Source organism: Hippocampus zosterae, chromosome 12 (assembly GCF_025434085.1).
Source record: "Hippocampus zosterae strain Florida chromosome 12, ASM2543408v3, whole genome shotgun sequence".
Classification (NCBI taxonomy): domain Eukaryota; kingdom Metazoa; phylum Chordata; class Actinopteri; order Syngnathiformes; family Syngnathidae; genus Hippocampus; species Hippocampus zosterae.
The window spans coordinates 3105646-3124806 of record NC_067462.1 but is presented as its reverse complement, the minus strand read 5'-3'; the positions used below and the strand labels follow the sequence as shown (position 1 = coordinate 3124806).

The 19161-nt window shown below is 43.8% G+C and overlaps 2 protein-coding genes across 9 annotated transcripts in view; both read left to right on the top strand.

The window, feature by feature from the left end:
- The window catches only part of map4k4 (mitogen-activated protein kinase kinase kinase kinase 4), a 31879-nt gene extending 19912 nt beyond the window's left edge, over positions 1–11967 (top strand). Inside the window, exons 16-32 of one of the 8 annotated variants that reach the window (XM_052082725.1) lie at positions 115–258; positions 788–1006; positions 1648–1757; positions 1933–2102; positions 2205–2293; positions 3185–3363; positions 3484–3601; positions 5081–5401; positions 6223–6334; positions 6487–6654; positions 6771–6914; positions 8613–8747; positions 8826–8926; positions 9909–10058; positions 10140–10299; positions 10753–10892; positions 11046–11967. In XM_052082725.1, the coding sequence (XP_051938685.1) occupies positions 115–258; positions 788–1006; positions 1648–1757; positions 1933–2102; positions 2205–2293; positions 3185–3363; positions 3484–3601; positions 5081–5401; positions 6223–6334; positions 6487–6654; positions 6771–6914; positions 8613–8747; positions 8826–8926; positions 9909–10058; positions 10140–10299; positions 10753–10892; positions 11046–11129 (2544 nt within the window). In that variant the 3' untranslated portion in view covers positions 11130–11967. Of the gene's footprint in view, positions 1–114; positions 259–787; positions 1007–1647; positions 1758–1932; positions 2103–2204; positions 2294–3181; positions 3364–3483; positions 3602–5080; positions 5402–6222; positions 6335–6486; positions 6655–6770; positions 6915–8612; positions 8748–8825; positions 8927–9908; positions 10059–10139; positions 10300–10752; positions 10893–11045 lie in introns of all 8 variants that reach the window. The other 7 variants (XM_052082724.1, XM_052082730.1, XM_052082729.1 and 4 more) reach the window with 7 other exon arrangements.
- Positions 11968–15157: 3190 nt separating this feature from the next.
- LOC127611925 (interleukin-1 receptor type 2) lies at positions 15158–18789 on the top strand. Its single transcript, XM_052082733.1, has 8 exons — positions 15158–15385; positions 15687–15936; positions 16298–16466; positions 16616–16796; positions 17286–17363; positions 17578–17713; positions 17795–17940; positions 18455–18789. The coding sequence occupies exons 1-8, from the start codon at positions 15283–15285 to the stop codon at positions 18613–18615; spliced, it is 1224 nt and encodes a 407-aa protein (XP_051938693.1). The 5' UTR covers positions 15158–15282; the 3' UTR covers positions 18616–18789.
- The last annotated feature ends 372 nt before the right edge of the window (positions 18790–19161 follow it).

The following is a 19161-nucleotide window of genomic DNA, read 5'->3' as shown; positions in this document are numbered from 1 at the left end:
CTGGACTAACAAACTATTCAAATGTCTCCATTGTGAGACAAATAAAGGTTTTCTTCTCTTATGTTATAACCCCTTCCAGTTGATGCTGATGCTTGCTGTTTGTGTCTTCTCCAGGCGGACGAGCGCTACCGGAAGAACATCCAAGGTTCTCCTCAGTCGGCACAGACCAAACCACCACAACCCCCAGTGCCGCCGCGGTCCGAGTCCTCTTACCCCAACGGGAATGCGGAGGCCATGCACCGGCCTGTGGAGGCACAGGTAAAAAAGAAAAAAAAAAAAGACACTACAGAAATCCTGTTTTTTGCTAATTTCACTTGGGAACATGAATTTTCGTGGGCTACAACCGATGCTTGAAAAAGCAAGTCCACCATTTGGATTTGGGGCGGACATTTTCGTGTCATTGGTAATTTGTCAGTGTCCATAAATCTGTTTTTTTTTTTTTTTAATTGAACCCCTGAATGGTTTGGAATTTTGTGGTTCATGTCTATCATGAGTATATCAGCCCACAAAAAAGACACACACAGACCAATTTTGCCTGAAAGCCAAGTTTCTTTTGTTTGGCTTTTCATCACATTTTAAACTGTCATCCTAACCTTCTGCTTCCAGCTTCCTATCCTTCTTCGCGGTCTTCAAGATGCTTCGGGATAACATAATCTGACTCCTTCTAACTTGTCGTTTGCTGCTTTTCTGAGTTGACATGTTCTTTTCCCCAACAAGGTCAAAGGACAACTTTTCTGGAAGCTTCTGCATGCTCACCCTCCCCTCCAAATGTTTTGTGTATGCCAAGGTGCGGGCCCTAAAAAGCGGCGGCAACCCGCCCCCGCCGCCCGCCACCGCCGTGTGTCGTTCGCACTCCTTCAGCGAGCCTCTCCAGCACTCTCCATCTTCATCATCCTCACCATTATCATTATCATCGTCACACAACGCACGCACCGAAGCACAAGCCCACCCTCAGACTAGACCCCATCAAGCGGTAACCCCCACTTCTGCAGATGTACCACCCAGGGTAAGCACAGGACCGACTGTAGATACAATTTCAGCCTGAGCAACATTCATAGTGGAAAAAATAGTCATGGCTAATATTTTCATTCCACGCACGGACTCGTATATGAATCGACGAACAATGCCGCTTTTTCACTGTCGTGCGAAATGATCTTACGTTGGCACTCCCTAAACTCGCCTAACTCGAATACGTTGATTTCTCCGCGGCACTGTCAATCAATGGATGATAACCGACAATTACATTTTGGCACACCCGAAAAAAATAATGATTCAAAAATTGAAAACATTGTCATTCAATAAATTCAGTAGCGTTTGTACAGTCTATAAACAAAGTCATAAAAGTTACAATCTATTACGTTTCATCGAGGTGCAAGCTTTTCTACCGAAAAAAAGAAACAAACACCCCCCCCCCCGCCTTGACTTGTCCTGATTGGCAGCAGCTGCACTAAACTGGCCTGAATTCTCTCGTGCATGGCTGTTTTTCCGTTGTGCTTTGATGCTCAAAATGGCCGCTACAAACTATGCGGACAACAAAAATGGCGGCTAGCGGCGAGGCACTTTGGCGAGGGCCGATGTGATATCATGTTGCATCCTCGTGTCTGTGAGTGTGTGTATGAACCGGTGGATGCTTTCGTCACAAAAAAGGTCCCCGTCAGGACGACGTCTCGCTCGCCGGTGTTGCCGAGGCGAGACTCGCCTCATCGCCACGGCAACGCGCCGCACGCTGGCCCCGTTATCAACCGCAACGCTGGCAGGTATCTAACGGGTCTTTGTGAACACTCACACAGTGGAAATTTAATAAACAGCAGGAATACAAAAAATCCTCAGCGTCCCCCCCCCCCCCCCCCCCCCCCCCGCCCAAAATTGACACCATACGAGGGCAAATGCGCACTGAAAGACTGACTGTGCGTTGTGTCCTGGCCCGTACAGCGCGGCCGAGCCTCGGCTGCTTTGGGAGCGAGTGGAGAAGATGCTTCCCAGGTCTGCTGGAAGCGGTAGTGGCAGCAGCGGAGGCTCCAGCGGAGGCTCCAGTTCCTCCAGCAGCTCGTCCAGCAACTCCAGCTCGCAGGCTGGCTCTGGAGAAAGGTTCAGGGCCCGCTGTGAGTGCTCGAAACACATGTGCTCATGCCACCAAACAAACCAAAAAAAGTCAACGCTGAGTTTTTTTTTTCTTTCCGCCGCGACTCGTTCCTCCATGCCAGCCTCCTTGAAATCCGAGGGCTCGCCCCTCCAGAGACAGGAAAACGCCGGGAAAAAACCAGAGGAGAGGCCGAGGCCCGGCAGACCAGCGGTGAGCGAGGGGTTAGCCGGCTAGCCAACCTAGAGCTAGAGCACGTAGATTTGGCACTCTTTTCTTCCCCACTAATAAAGACAAAAGTCTTTGGATTGTCCTGTGATTGACTCATGTCTTCTCTAACTTTTTTTTTACCGTGTGCCAGCTATTCTTCAGTGTTACAACTTATAAACCTCTAGTTGAAGTCTTGCTCAAAAACGACATACGGCAGAAATTGCTAGAAAGTGACACATGGTAATTTCATCATATATCATCTTCAAGCAGTTTTTCGGGTGTAGATTTTTAGGGGTGTGTCAAATTTTTGCCATTTAAAAAAAAAATCAAATTCAAGCATTTTTTTACTATTGTTCTGTTCAAAGTTCGCAGTTTGCTGGAAATTGCCTTTCACCATTATTTGACCATTTGTGGCGATTTTCTTCATGTAGATTTTATACTGCGCTAGACTTTTACTTTGACAACGTGTCAACATCTAGTGAGTTTATTCACAATTTTTCCCGTTTCTAGTGAAGATTTTTTTTTCTTTACTTGTCTCAACTTGAAGTGATTTTTTTTTTCCATCTGTCAATTTCTAGCCAATTTAACCGTGTGTCAAAAACATTTCCCTCTCCCACCTGTCAACTTAAGGTGATTGTTTTGCAGCTGTCAGTTTCTCGCTTTGTTTGTGTCCTGGTCTCACCATTTTAAACCCTGTGTCAACTTTTAACATTCTTCTCAGTCCTGCGAATAACTCACTAACTTTACCTCCTACAGCTTCATCTCCTGCTATCTTATTGGCTGACCCGCCTTGGCAAAAACTACCCTTCCCGTCTCACAGCTTCCTGTTTCCGGCTAATAGAGCGTGAATTTTAAACCCATGTTTTGTGTCGTTTTGTGGTTTTGACCTAGCAGGACCTGACTGCGCTCGCCAAAGAACTCCGCGCCGTGGATGACGTCCGTCCCCCCAACAAGGTGACGGATTACTCGTCATCCAGCGATGATTCGGATACCACAGACGAGGACGACGACGAGGAGGTCGACCAGGAGGGCGGCGAGGAATCCACCTCGGGCCCGGAGGACTCCAGAGCTGTGTACGTTCGCATCATTGACTGATGAATGACATTGTTGGAAACAAAAATTCAATCTTTTGTTCAATTTTGACAGCTTTATGACAGAACGTTTGCAACTGTTTATTGTCTCCTCGCGGGCAGGTCGTCGCGGCTGAGTAACGGCGAGACGGAGTCTGTGAAAACGATGATCGTCCACGACGAAGGCGAAAACGACGTGGGCTCCACGCCCTGCAAAGACAGCACCCTGGTAGTCCGACAGGTACCCGCGCCCAAAACCGTTCGGCACTTGCATGTTTGCATCATCTCCGTTTTTTTTTTTTCTTTCTTTTAATTGTAAACATTTGTTCATTGGTGTCCCACTTTTTTTTGTGTGTGTGTGTGTTTGCATGCTGTGTTGATTGTCTTTCGTCATGCTGTTTGTTAAACCCCGTGTGGTGAGAATGCAACAAGCTCACACTCACAAATGCAATTTTTATGAACATACGTCTTTGTTCTCATAGAGTTACACGGTAATTCTGAACAAAATTACAATTTGATTCTATTACTATTCATTTAGATGTCATTCAGTTTGCGGCTCAATTGGGAGAGCGGCTCATCATGTGACTAAAGGGTCGGTCGGTTGTTCCATTCCTGGCTCCTGCTGTCCAATGTCCAAGCCCTTGGGCAAGACCAGGGGTGTCCAAACTTTTTGCCAAGGGGGACAGATTTTATGTGGTAAAATGTCGGGGGCCGACCTTGGCTGACATTCTTTACATTGAACAACAATATTGTTCAACAAATTTTAGTAAGCCAGTCTGTTTCACGTTTCCATTTTTATTTTAATTTCAACAATCTTAAGAATTTCTTTTGGTTCATTTGAAACGGGTATATCACATGCAACTGCTTATTCACTTGACTTTTTCTTAAACAGAAGTCTCCTGAGTGCAAATTGATTGATTTGAAACATAAAATGTATCACCATGACTTTTCAATAGTCACAAAATCTTTGACTCGAACAACAGGGAAATGAACAAGCAATACACATATCCACAACTGCAAGGATCATTTGAAATATGACATATCAGTCAATATAAACACGGAGTGATGTCTTGTTAACTCGTGAGTGATGCCCTCTAGTGTCTAAATGCTATTACTCATTTAGTGAATGCTATTACTCATTTAGCCACTAGAGGGAAGCAGTACTCTATGAAACCTCACTCACCAGTCTACGAGACCTCATTCAATGCAACACGTGTTCCATTGCGACCAACCTGCGGGCCAGACGGCACTGATTTTATGACCGGGGCCGAAGGCCGGATGAAATTCGACCGCGGGCAGGATTTGGCCCCCGGGCCGGACTTTGGACATGCCTGGGCAAGACATTGAACCCTAAAATTGTTCTCAGTTGCCTCATCATCACATTAAATAAGAGAAATGATTACAAAGTTTAAAAAAAACATTAGTTTTACAGTTAAGACTTGTGTTTAGTAAATCTGCGCCGTCTTTTCTTCTAAAATTCTGACCTTATTCTCCCTGTGTTAGATCTTGATTCCTGTTAAGTGCCAACAAGTGTGACTAACAATTAAGAATAATATGTTTTGTTTTGTATGTTTTTTATTTTATCAACATTACCAATTAACATGGCGTTTTGTCCCGCCTGTAGCGTAGCTACCGTAGCTTAGCTAACACCTTCCCTCCCCCCGAGCTGCTGCGTAACGCGTGTAGCAGCAAAGTGGTGTACCCCTCTTTCTACTTCCAGAGCGAGCACAAAAAGAGGCCCGCCGGCTCGGCATCCAGCCCGGGCCTCGCCCAGCACACCCCCAGCCCCCTTCATCACCACCACCAACATCAACACCCTCATCACCCCCACCACCACCACCATCAGCAGCAGCAGCAGGCCGAGCGGAACGGCTTTGCCGGCCGCATCCATCTCCTGCCGGACCTGATCCAGCAGAGCCATCATTCCTCCCCTTCCTCCCCTTCCTCCCCGTCCTCCCCGTCCTCCTCTTCCTCATCCAGCCTGGCCAGTCCCATCGTGTCCCCCCAAAGCCCACTGGACAAGCTGGCCCTCCTCATCGAGGTACGGAAGTGGCTCGCTTAAGCTGATTGTGGCGGAAGCCCTCGGATAAGATGGTGTCTCTGTTGTAAACTAGGCAACCTGCAATAGCATTTAGTCACACGAACGGGAATTGTCATGAAAAAGCCATCACGCAGCGGAGAAAATTGTACAGTTTTTGCCGATTCCCCCCGTCGTGATGGGACTCCATTCTTCTCAAAATGTTGCGCTTTTATTCTCGTAAAACAGCGTCACTTTATGCTTACTTGTTACTACATTAAATACATGGTTAGGTTCCTCTAAAACATCTTAATATTCGCTTTTTCTCGCAAAAAAATCAGTTTTTTTTCTCATAGAAATCATATCCTGTAATGAGTTGTCTGCTTTCTCATTGTATTACTGCAGCTTTTTTTTAAATCTACAATTTTACTCTTTTATTCCATTAAAATTAGCCATTCAATATATATTCCTATGATGTAGCTGTACTTAATAAACTGACTGGTGTACAGTATCCCTCGTAGCAATCAATATGAGGGATTGGGGGGCAGATTTCCGGTGAGTTTCATATATTTAATTGATTTCCAAATATTGTCAAAACTCTACGGAAGGAACAGGACGGGTAATATCTGTCTACCATTTTGTCCAAATCCACCACTTTGTTTGTACCTCCCGGAATGAAGCATTGTGTTGTGTATGCATGTGTTGTCACCCTGATCATTTTCCTATTTTTATTTTTATTTTTTTTACAAATTTGCTTACACGGTTTCATGGTCAAATGATGATTCTATTCATTTTTATTGATTTAATGATTTCTTTTGTGGTTGTGCGCGTGTGCCCCCTTGCAGAGTCAATCGAGCAACAACATGCAGAAACACAAGTCATCTTCGTCATTCACGCCGTTCATCGACCCGCGTCTGCTGCAAGCGTCGCCCTCCGCCGGCGGCGCCCTCAACGTCGGTGTGTTTGCAGACTTCCTTCTTTCTACTTTATTGTCGCTCAAATTTAGATACTTCGAAACATTTTTGTGTCAGTCTTGAGACCTTTGTTTTTCTCTTGTTATTCTCCTACGGCTTTGTTAAAAAAAAGTTATTTATTGATTTATGTCTTAGGCTATGGCAACGAAGCTCGTCTGGCGGAGGCGCTGAGGGCAGACCCGTCGCGCAAAGGTTCCGTGGTCAACGTGAATCCGGTCAACACGCGCCCGCAGAGCGACACGCCAGAGATCCGAAAGTACAAGAAGAGGTTCAACTCGGAGATCTTGTGCGCGGCGCTCTGGGGTGAGAAGGACTTTGCTGTGATGACTCGGAACTCTTGGCTGTCTTACTCCACAGAGAAAAAGAAAAAAATATATATAGTTATAAATTTTCGGTGGTGTTATTTTGTGAAATTCCAGGGGTGAACTTGCTGGTGGGCACCGAGAGCGGGCTGATGCTTTTGGATCGCAGCGGTCAGGGCAAAGTTTACCCGCTCATCAACCGAAGACGTTTCCAGCAAATGGACGTACTGGAGGGACTCAACGTCCTCGTCACCATATCAGGTATGCAGACGCACACGTGGATAATTTAATTTTCTTGGAAAAAAAAAATCATCATTGGGATTGCGCTACTCTGGCTGCCATACTTTCGTCAGATGACAATTTTTCCCCCCCGCTAATTTTATTTATTTTTAATTCTCATAATGTTTGGTAGTTCCCGTCAATGGCCTCGTTGCTCGCTGATATCCGTTGTTGTCCAGTTGCCGCCAATTGAGTACAGATAGTGTGACAACAGTCAGTCAAAGGATGTTGGGTAAATATCTGGTGGAGATGGCGTCACAATGTGTCGCGCATTTTTCCTTCACGGGAGGAACAAAAATGTCTTGTGGTCAAAAAAAAGGACACGCGTCCAGGAAGCTTTCATCAGTGTCCGCAGCGTGTCGCACGCTACTTGTTGTTGCTGTAATACATGCGTGGGAACGTCAAAGCCACATTTTGTCGAAATGTCTTCCAGAGCTGCACTTGACTTGTTGTTGTTGTGTGACAAAATTGAGGTGACATTATTTTTCCGTGATTGTCATGTGCGGTCACGTATTAGATGGTAGGAGTGATGATGTAAAGTTTTATTTTTAGCATTTTGTAAAGTTGCACACGTGTTTCTGGTGAAATTTCAATGTTGCTACCTGGTGTTTGACTTGTTTCTCTTAAAATTGTTTTCCCCTCTTAAAATGAGCACTTTTCCTGTCATTCCTGTGTTGTGAATGTTTTTTTTTTTTCATTTTACTGAAAACTGCGAGCTTGTTTCTCTTTTTTTTTCCTTACTTATTTTTTCCATACAAACTCTCGTTTCTATCTTTTTGAATGTTGTACAGAATTTTTTCCTTGTAAATGTAAAACCTTTTGCTTAAAAATTCATCTATTTCTCATAAAATTATCCATTTCCCCCCTGAAATTACAACTAGAATTGACTTATTTCTCCTAAAATCATTTTTAATTTACTTTAAGCTCTCCCCCCCCCCCCCAAAAATTGACCTACTTCTCACAAAGTATTAATATTTGTGATATTTATCCTCACAAATCTTTAAACATTTTCCTGCGCAATAAACATTTGTTACATTTTTTTCTTGTCATAAAAAATATAATATAAAATATAATAAAATTCCCTTAGAGATAAGGTGAGAAGCTCGGTCATCCGGGAGGGGCTCCGAGTCGAGCCGCTTCTCCTCCACATCGAGAGGAGCCAGATGAGGTGGCTTGGGCATCTGATTCGGATGCCTCCTGAACGCCTCCCCGGTGAGGTGTTCCGGTCATGTCCCACCGGGAGGAGACCCCGAGGAAGACCCAGGACACGCTGGAGAGACTATGTCACCCAGCTGGCCTGGGAACGCCTCGGGATCCCCCGGGGAGAGCTGGAAGAAGTAGCTAGGGAGAGGGAAGTCTGGGCTTCCCTGCTAAAGCTGCTGCCCCCGCGACCCGGCCCCGGTAGAAGATGGGTGGATGGAAATTACAAGGCATTTTGATATAAAATTCTGCCTTTTTTTCTTACAAATTAAAATTATGACTTCTTTCTCTTAAATTGCCAACTTTGTCCTGTTCTTAAAATTGGATTGAAGTGGCCTTTTAATTATTGGTTTGACTTCCTTAAACCTGTAGCTACCCTGTCAATGTCCAATCTTTGGCTGATGAATGAGGCATGAAATGTAACTGTCTTTGTTTCGTCGTGACAAAAACACATCTGTCTTTTTGCGGGTGGATGTTCAGGTAAGAAGAACAAGCTGCGCGTTTACTACTTGTCGTGGCTGCGGAACAAGATTTTGCACAACGACCCCGAGGTGGAGAAGAAACAAGGCTGGACCACCGTGGGCGACCTGGAAGGTTGCGTCCACTACAAAGTCGGTCAGTCCCACCCGCCGCACCAAAGTCTCGTGCCCCACACCTTTTCTCCAGTTAGTGACTTGGAATTCTGACCCACAGTCAAGTACGAGAGGATCAAGTTCTTGGTTCTGGCCCTGAAGAACTCTGTGGAGGTCTACGCATGGGCGCCCAAACCGTACCACAAGTTCATGGCTTTCAAGGTGAGGAGTTGAGGCGGAACCGCTAAAATTTGAGATCAGCAGACAAAGTTGCGGCTGCTATTGTTGGAAACTCTGGATTGAATCTCCTCTTTTTTTTTTCTTGATAAAATGACATTTTTCATTTAAAACCAAACATTTTTCCCCCCTCACTTTCTCTACAATAACCCGCTACGTTTTATTTTCCCCATTTTTTGAACCCCGCGGCTTTTAATGCGTGTATGGTTTATTTATTTTTACTGATGAGCTTGAAGCCACCCATAGATTGTCTTTTTTTTGTCGATACTTAATTGTTTTAGAACGTATTTGTCATATTTTTATTTTAGTTTTGTGAATTTGCAATTTATTAATTCTTGTAAAATTATGACTTTTTCGGACGGCCCGGTAGTCCAGTGGTTAGCACGTCGGCTTCACAGCGCAGTCGTACCGGGTTCGAATCCAGCTCAGACCTCCATGTGTGGAGTTTGCATGTTCTCCCCGGGCCCGCGTGGGTTTTCTCCGGGTGCTCCGGTTTCCTCCCACTTTCCAAAAACATGCGTGGCAGGCTGATTGAACACACTAAATTGTCCCTAGGTGTGAGTGTGAGTGCGCATGGTTGTTCGTTTCTGTGTGCCCTGCGATTGGCTGGCAACCGGTTCAGGGTGTCCCCCGCCTACTGCCCGAAGACAGCTGGGATAGGCTCCAGCACCCCCCGCGACCCTAGTGAGGATCAAGCGGCTCGGAAGATGAATGAATGAATGATCACTTTTTCTTGAAATATTTTGTTTTTTCTTTTTTGTATAAACTCACAACTTGTAAAATTAGGACTTTTTCCTCATAAAATTATTAGGATTTTAAAATAATTTGTTTTTTGTAAAATTAGTTTTTAAAAAAATTATCGCGTTAATTCAGATGAACAGTAACTAGCCGCAAAGCACCAGAATCCTTTTTTTTTTGCAGTTGTGCTTGCCCGATGTTCAATCTCTTCTTCTTTTTGGGACTGCAGTCTTTCGGCGAGCTAGTCCACAAGCCTCTGCTGGTGGACTTGACGGTAGAGGAGGGCCAGAGGTTGAAGGTGATCTACGGCTCCTGCTCGGGCTTCCACGCCGTGGATGTGGACTCGGGGGCGGTCTACGATATTTACTTGCCAACCCACGTAAGAGAAGGGCAAAAAAAAAAAAACGGCTTTTCTCCTTGATGAACGAGGGAGTTGATGTGGACGCTTTGCTGTGCGCAGATCCAAACGCACATTCAGTCTCACGCCATCATCATCCTGCCCAACACGGACGGCATCGAGCTGCTCGTTTGCTACGAGGACGAGGGCGTCTACGTCAACACCTACGGACGCATCACCAAGGACGTGGTGCTGCAATGGGGGGAGATGCCCACCTCTGTCGGTAAGACTGCTAATGCTAAAAACGCCCACCATATACTCACCAAGGGCTCCAATTCATTTCCAAATTCAATTTATAATTTTTTTGTAATTTTCTCTTCCCATAAAATCCCAGCAACAAACCTGTACAATTTCTGACTTTATTTTCTTTAAAAAATTTATCGTAAGATTTTTTTTCTTACGTTTTAAGACCTTTTTCCTGATGATTGTTTCTCGTAAATAATTTTTTTTCTCCTAAAATTAACAGTTTTATTTTTGTCAAGTTAGGTCTTTATTCTCATGAAATTTCATTTGGGTTCTCAACTTTTGGGTCGTCGTCATCTTTGAAAATAGTAATAATAATATCGGAGTGCTCATTATTACTAGTTAATAAAACCCTTTCAACCTTGACGTTTCCATAGACCTTCATTTTAGTGTCTGAATGTGTCAGTTGAATTTTTTATATATATTTTTGCAGCCTACATCCGCTCCAACCAGATCATGGGCTGGGGCGAGAAGGCCATCGAGATCCGCTCGGTAGAGACAGGCCACCTGGACGGCGTCTTCATGCACAAGAGGGCCCAGAGACTCAAGTTCCTCTGTGAGAGGAACGACAAGGTGAGCCAGGATTAAGTTCTTAAATCTCCCACCAGGCCAGAAGTCACCCAGTGCCATTCACCCCAACCGGTCACACAACCCCAAAGCTGGAGCAGTCCGAAATGCACTTTAGCCCAAAAATGCGTTCCTAAGTATGTGTGTATTTTCCCTCAGGTGTTCTTTGCCTCGGTGCGGTCCGGAGGGTCCAGTCAGGTCTACTTCATGACCCTGGGCCGAAGCAACCTGCTCAGCTGGTAGACGTCTTCCTCCTCCACTTCCACTTCCTCTTGTTCCACCGCCTGGCCTTCGCTAACACTGGATCTCAGAAGCCGACCACTTCTACAATCGCAACCCCATCGGGCCCCAACCGGACCCACGAACAAGGACTCCACGTACCCTTCCGTGACAGGAGGAAGGGGTCAAATGTGAATTCCCGGAGAAAGAACCCCTCCCACCCCACCAAAAAAAAAAATCCTGGTGCTCGTCATCGTCGTCCTCGTGGTTTTTTTCCCCAGACTTTGAACATCTTCGAACCATCGGAAAAGTTTTAACGAGTCCGTAAATGTGCGTCAGTGTTCTTTTGTGACTGGGATGACGGATGAGGATGATGATGATGACGATGAAGCCACTCCTGATGATGAAGTACCTCATCAAGGTAACCCGCAAAGTATGCGGGGACTCATTTTGGGCAGGAAGTGAGGGTAAAAATGGACAAAGTGTATTCTTTTTCTTATTCCTCCCACATGAGCGTGAATATTTGTGTTTTACCTTATTTTATTTGTTTTTATGAATAATATTAAGATGATTATTTTGCAATGCACATTCAGCCCTGACCCCACTCTTGCTTGCTTCCACCCACAGAGGGCAACATGCTGTCGCCACAGAATGTGTGCATACCAAAAAAAGAAGTCAATAAAGTTGTGTATGTACAAAAAATATATAATATTAATAATATCTGTGAATAGAAAAAAAATGATTTATTGATGAGAAAGTGGGTGTGTTTGTGAGGCATGAGATGATGATGATGATGATGATATCCTAGTGCTCAGAATTTTTGCAGTTGGCGCCAGATTACAAACAAAACTGAGAAGGGGGGGGAAAAAAATCCCTGGACTCATGTTAGAATGCCAACTGTGGAAACCTTTGGAAGATGCCATTTTGACTTTCGGACAACAGTTACCATGGCAATGATAAAGTCATGCCAAACAGCCCAAGCTGGATCACAATGAATTTGGGGAAACGGGGAAAAAAACCCAACACGCAATGGCCTCCTCTTACCAGGGCAACCGTGGAAGACAAAATGGTGATTTAACCCACACATGGATGTCGTGTTGTATAGCTTAACAACCATGACAAGGATGTCATGGCAACATTCCAGATGTTTCAGAACCTGTAGCCGGGTCACAATCACAGAAAGTCATCAGTGGAATCCTGTGACCACGGCAAACTGTCGAAGATTGACAACAATGGTTCACACACACAACTGAACACAATTTTGTGTGTGAGACAACAGTTACCATAGCAACATTGATGTAATTGTCATGATGTCAGAGGCAGACAGTCCTCCATGGACCTGCATTACCATGGCAACCGTGGAAGACAAACATCCCTGGACAAATGGGTGCCATTTTGTGTTTGGGACAGTTACCCTCGTGGGTGTCATGGCAACGGTCCAGATGCTGAAGAAGCTGGAGCCAGGTCACAAAGGCAGGAAGTCTTCCCCGGACTCCGTGGCAACCGTGGAAGACTTTGGAAGAGACAAATTGGTGGCTTAACCCCATTATACTTGGAGGCCATTTTGTGTTTGGAATAACCAAGAGCAAGCAACATTGACGAGGTTGTGATGGTTACATTGGGAACTTTGTGATGGTTACGTTGGGGATGTTCCGAGAAGGTGGAAGGGGATCACAAATTAAGGGTCGGGGGGGACCCTCAGCCTTTTGCAACCACGGAAAACGTCATTTCGATTTTTTGAAAAAGTTTACTCAAAATCCAAGTGAGGATCAGTTTAGGTTATTGTAATATTTCTACTTTAAAACACAGTTGAATTTGGATATACTCTGAAAAAAATATTGAGGTGTGAAAAATGGAATCTGAATGTTGCTTATTAGTCAGTGATCAGATGCTATTCTTCAACCAATCGGGAAAACATTTTTTTTCGATCTTGGAAAGAACCCCCTTGATTTTTAATACCCTCTGACTAGAGCTCGGGTTTGCACCAAAAATCTGCGGCAGAAGAAAATGTTTTTTTTCCCTCTGTCTCCCATTTTATATTCTACGTTGCTACTAATTACTAGCATAATCCTAGCTAGTGCTAATCCTAGCTCGTGCTAATCGACTTCATCTCTCAGGTACAGCATCCCAAACTTTCCCTTTTATTTTTTGCTAACACGGCGTGAGCCGGCCAACTTCAAGGCACGCGTTAGTCTGCCAAATATTCACATTGCTAGGACGGCATTAGCCGGCCAAATATTCACAGTAATATTTTCGGATGAACGTACGTGGTGTTCACGTAGGTTTACTCCCCATGCATATATAAGTAGGACAAACATTTGTCTCTGACAATAATGATGCGCTCTGATTGAATTTGGAAAATCCTGATTCGGCATTGTTTTCAATCGTCAATTCGCGACTCCATACAACTCAACACCGATTGTTTTAGGGATCAACATGTCTTTAGTACGGAAACAGTTTATCTTCGTTGCTACGTGTCAGATCCAGGCAAGAACGATTTTAATTTGTAATCTCCTCGGATGACGGTCAATTTATCTGATTGTCAAAGACTGAAGCTGTGTTGGAGCAGGTTTCTGATTGTTAGTCCCTCCTCAGGCACGACCCAGTTATCCGCCACGACGCTTCAAACGTTCAGTAACGATCGTTCTGGATCTTGTAAGAACCCTATTTAAGGAGTGCAGACATATTGAGTGGGCTGTGTTGCTGATATTGTTAGCATTGTCCGTATCAATGCGCATAAACTTTCGGTGTTGGGAGTTACTTGAAACGTTGTCTATAAAGACATTGTAAAGCTAGCTAACAGAAGCCTGACGCTAGTTTTACCTTTTTTTATGTTATTTTTTTGTTGGTGTGATTTTTCAGAAAACACCTCCACGACGTTTTGTTCAATTGTATGTTTACTTGTTGATGCACTCACTTCCTGTCAGCTTCCGCGCTAACAGTGCTAATATGTGTGTGCGCTACAGGATGTTTTTGTTTCTTTGAATAAACTTAAAACATTTGAGCGAGGTGGGAAGTCTTTGTTTGAAATATTTTGTACACTGGATAATTAAAACATTCGAATTCATTCAATTTTCCTTGTAATGTGACAAATGTGTCGTTCTAGAAATGACCTGCCACCACACCTGCCTTGTGCTGCTTGATTTTGTGGAGTACAAAGTGTGTGTTCGGGAAACCTTGGAATTTACCCTCTTGTGCGACCTTAAAACAAAACACTATCAGGAAGCTCACTGAATGTAAGTACAAATTGTTTCCGGAAATAATAAGACTTTGTGTTCCTGTTGGGTGCTAGTTTCATTCACTAGTTTTATTAATACAGGATTATTTCCTGTCATTTTTATAGGTGGTTTGTATCACATGTTATGTTGTTGTTGTTGTTTTAAATTAATTGTATTTATTTTTAAACACATTTGAGCTGGATCTTATTTCATGAATGGGGTTTTCCTCAATGACACAAACACTCATTGATAGGATTACACTTACACATCACTCGTGTGTGTGTGTGTGTGTGTTGTGCGTGTTATTTACTACTTTGTATGGTACTTAGTGTGAAACTACTCCTGAATGTTGACATAAGGATGACATATTAACTCATTCACTGCCTTTGATGGCTGTAATGGTCAAAGACCCATTTTAACTAGCAGTCTTAAATGTTCAAAAATGCAATGTGAAAGAAAAAAATTACACCATTGACAGTGTGGCTGGAAAAAATGTTAAAACCCCAATCTTTGTCATTGCTAAAAACCAATGTTTAAACCACTATCAATTTTACGTAGACTTCTACAGCAGATATAAACAAAATAGTACAAGTAGTTCCTTTTGTGTGTGCTTGTGTAATCTCCTGAGGAAATAGAAGCAGAAGTGAAGCTTTAAAGGAAAATGAGAATTTAAAGTTCACACCATGTCAAATCCTAAGTATATGACTATTTAACATCATTCTGATATCCATATACCATACATATGCTTTGTTAAAATCTGTTTAAACCATTTTATTTTCCCTTACATATGTGAGTCAGACCACAGTTGGTCCATCGTGCGATTGCGGCATTTCAATGACGACCGATGATGTCACCATCGTCTACATAAGAGTCTGACTAACGATGGGGACCCTCACTCAGGGAAGTCCAAAGCGGTCGTCATGGTGGCTTGAAAGCCATCCGCTGTGCCACCGCGTTGGATGCTTCTGCAACCTGCGGTCATGTCGGCCATCTTGGCGTTGATGCTAGCCGTAGAGTTGGCTCACGGACGGAGATTCCCGCTCCCGCAGATGCCTGTGAAGGGTAAGCAGCCTCCTCCTCAAAAAAAAACAAAAAAAACATACAAAAATATAAGAGTAACATTTGCAAATATTTTTTAAATATTGGGGGGGAAAATCAGCAACTAGGTGAATGTGCATTTGCCAAACCGCAAATAAGTGGGGGTCCGCCGTGCGTGATTTATTTTATCTTCTGAAGCATGTACCTTGAGGAAAGACATGACAATGTTAAATAATATTAACATTATGTGTCTGAATTACATCATCATGACTCAACATTGTGCAATCTTCCTGAACGTGCTTGTTGCGTTGCTTCTTTCTGATAGACGGCTGCTTCGTGGTGGCGCCCGAGTTGGATCTCTTCCGTCTGGAGGGCGAGGCGGTCACCGTGTCTTTTCCCGCCTTCCGGAAGGCACTCAAAGTACGCCGCATTGAGCCACCAGACGCCTCCTTACGCATCTCGAAGGGCAACCGCACCCACGATGCCGGAGAGGGCCGAATGCGGCTTCTCGGCCCGGAATTGTGGCTCCTTCCGGCCTGGCGCTCGGACTCTGGAGAGTACACCTGCACTTACAGGTAACATAAAGCTTTTCAAAAATATTGCTTTAAAAATGTGAAAACGCTGGAAAGAAATGTTTAAAGGCCAACGATGAGTCGCAAAGGAATGTTAAAAACACTCCAAAAATGTTAAGAATGCTTCTAAATATGAAGAAGATGAAAAGTTGATAAAGTGTTGAACAATATTAAAAAATACCATGAAATGTGCGGAAAAAAACGACCATATGAAACAGAATGTCACAAATACTAGTGGAAGTTTTAAAAAAAATGCTTCTACATGTCAAAAAAGGAAATATTCAAAACATGACAAAAGCACTTTTAACTGGTTGGCCATGCTTTTCTTGTTGTTGTTGTTGCTGCTGTTGCCTTGGCGATGAAGAAACGCAACATACTGCATCCAAGGTCGCGTGACGCTGTGGGTGTACGCCGCTTTAGCAGCGGGCCTGGACAACCTTTCATACGAGTACGACGCCACGCTGGGAGAAAACGTGACGCTCAGATGTCCCGTGAAGAAACGCTTATCCCACACGCGTTTCCAGTGGTACAAGGTGAGAGGAACGACGCCCGCGAGTTGCCTCATTGAACTTTGTGTGGACATTCCAGTCCTGAAGGGGGCAGTGTTGCTCAATCAAACTTGTGTAATTTTTTTTTGTAATTGTGCATGACAATTTTAATATTATCAACATTTTCTTGGCAGGAGGACTCCAGCGCCATTGGCCTCCAGGCCCACAGGGGGCGCTCCCTCCAGGGAGACACGGGAAAACTGCGGATCCCGGAAGTGCAGTATTCCGACAGCGGTTTGTACACGTGCCGGCTGAGCGTTCTGGTCGAGGGCAGCGAGTTCCCACTCACTCGTACCATCCGACTCCTCGTCAAAGGTGCCTTCAACGTGGCTCGGCTAACTTCACAAAAACAACTTGAGGGGTTTTCTTTAAAAATCAAATCCAGAGAAAAATTGTAATAAATAAGTCTCGCCGTTCAGCGGAGAGCATCCTCAGTCTCCCAGTTAAAAAGAAAAAGATTGATCTAAAACAGAAAATAATTATTGTTTTTAGGGGGGGAGGAAATTGAAGATTTTTTTTTACTTTGTTGGAAAACAAGAGAAAAGAAATTGGGGCATTTCCACATTCTGTTGATTTTATGCATTTGAATGTTTACTTAGTTTAATTAGCATTATTATTATTATTATGTATGATGTAGCATTTTTCTAAACATTTTTTTCCTATTTACTCAAAATACCCCCAGATATATTTTTAATAATTTGTGAAAAAAATTGCACCTTTCGTTCAAATGACACAAAAATTATTTTATAATATTTTATTATAATTATTTATAAATTATAAATGCATGTTTTGTCAATCTTTCAGAGCCCGAGTTAGCCACGGTGCTAACGCCACCGCTGATCATCACGCCGTTGAACGGAAGCGTCCACGAGGCCTCACACGGTGAGTCATCCACTTTGTCCAGAAGATCATCAAAGTTGAATTAAGAAAAACAAATCTTCCAAAAAGTCCAAACATTTTCACAAGCGAGCCTTACTACAAATAAAATAACGTAACAGACTAAAAATGTTTAAAAATTCCTTCTCCATAAAAACACTCGTGTAAAACTAAAAACAAGAGCGGCTTTTCATGAGTTGTTGACTTGTGAACATTGGAGGTTCGGAACTGGAGCTCAAGTGCACGGCGCTGACGGCGTGCGAGTCCGAGCGTCAGACGGCCGTGTGGTGGTCGGCGGACGGCGTCCAGGTGGACGCGTCGCGCCTGAACGGACGAGTGCTGCAGGGCGGGAGGAGGTAAGGCGCTCGTTTCCCCACCTCAGGCGTTTCTCGGCAAACGGGCTTTTTGTCACCTAACGGCCGTCGCCGTCCGCGCAGGGAAAGCCGCGTGGCGTCGGGTTGCCTGGTGGAGGTCAGCCTGGTGGTCGCGGGGATGACGGAACAAGAGGAAGGGGCGGAGCTAACCTGCGTGGCTCAAAATCAGGACGGGAGACGGGAAGTGACGGTCAGGCTCCACGTAGAGGGTGAGTCGCGTGACATGTGAAAATCTACACTAACCAGAAGGGCTTCAAATTCGACTTTAGGGTTTCAAGCAAATCATGGCTACTGCCTACTGCCCGAAGACGGCTGGGATAGGCTCCAGAACCCCCCCGGAAAATGGATGGATGGATGGTTTTAACTAAGGCTTAGAATTTCAAAAATTAGGCTTCTACGTATGGGCTAAGATTTTAAAGAAGGGGGTTAAGGTGTTATATTAGATTTCAAGTTAGGGTTTTAAGTATGGTTTCAAGTAAGTTTCAAAGCCAGGTTAGGGTCACAAATGAAGGTTTCTCGTCAGAGTTCGAATTTCAAGCATGGGTTAGGTATTCAATGGAAGGTTTCAGGCCAGGTTTGTACTTTAAATAAGGGTAGGGGGGTTCAAATTGTGGTTCAAATCAGGGTCAGGATTTCAAGTTCCAGTTTGAAAGTAAGGTTCGAAATAAGAGTCATTTTCCAACAAAAGGTGTGAACTAAGAAGGTTTGTCCCCTCCGAAGCAGATTCCAGCGTGACGTGGATTGTGGTGGCCTGTGTGTCCACTTCCTGTTTCCTGGCAGTGCTCTCTGTCTTCCTCTACGTTTTGCTCATCAAGCCCAAACTCAAGAAGAAGACGAAGAAGAACGCCAACTACTTCCTGGCGCGCCAGGACAGCGCCTTCTAGTGGACGGTGCATTTCTTTCTTTGGGCAGCAGATGGCAGCAGCACCCACGACTCTGTCGTGTCATGCAAACTGCCAGACTTGAACAGTTGTCACTCTCTCTCACACACACACACACACACACACACACACACACACACACGTTTTCAGGCTGAATAAAATCTATACACCAACAGATGCAAAGTCAGATTGATTTGTCATGATGATTACGTTGAAGACATGGAAATGCCAATTAAAACCTGTGTTGTGGATGTGCACAATGGAAAAAAAGAAACTATTTCAGCTTTTAAAAAAAAACTACGTGAAAGCAAGAAAAAAAATTAAGTCAGCAATAAATAAATAAATACATTATCTTAAATAAATAAAAATTTTAAATAATTGAATTCAGATCCCAAAATGTAAAAATACTGTACATGAAATAATTTAACAAGAAGAAAATATATGAAATATGAATAAATGAAATGGAATCAACAAAAACCTTTTAAAATATGATACCAGCAAAAAACAAACAAACCCAAAAATCGAAATAAAATCTTCAAAATATAAAGT

What these genes read in the sequence shown, in the direction of transcription:
- LOC127611925 (XM_052082733.1), top strand. Translation starts at nt 15,283, where the DNA reads ATGCTTCTGCAACCTGCGGTCATGTCGGCCATCTTGGCGTTGATGCTA. An exon ending in CATCCGACTCCTCGTCAAAG is followed by an intron (nt 16,797 to 17,285) that starts GTGCCTTCAACG and finishes TCAATCTTTCAG; the next exon opens with AGCCCGAGTTAGCCACGGTG. An exon ending in GTGCTGCAGGGCGGGAGGAG is followed by an intron (nt 17,714 to 17,794) that starts GTAAGGCGCTCG and finishes CCGTCCGCGCAG; the next exon opens with GGAAAGCCGCGTGGCGTCGG.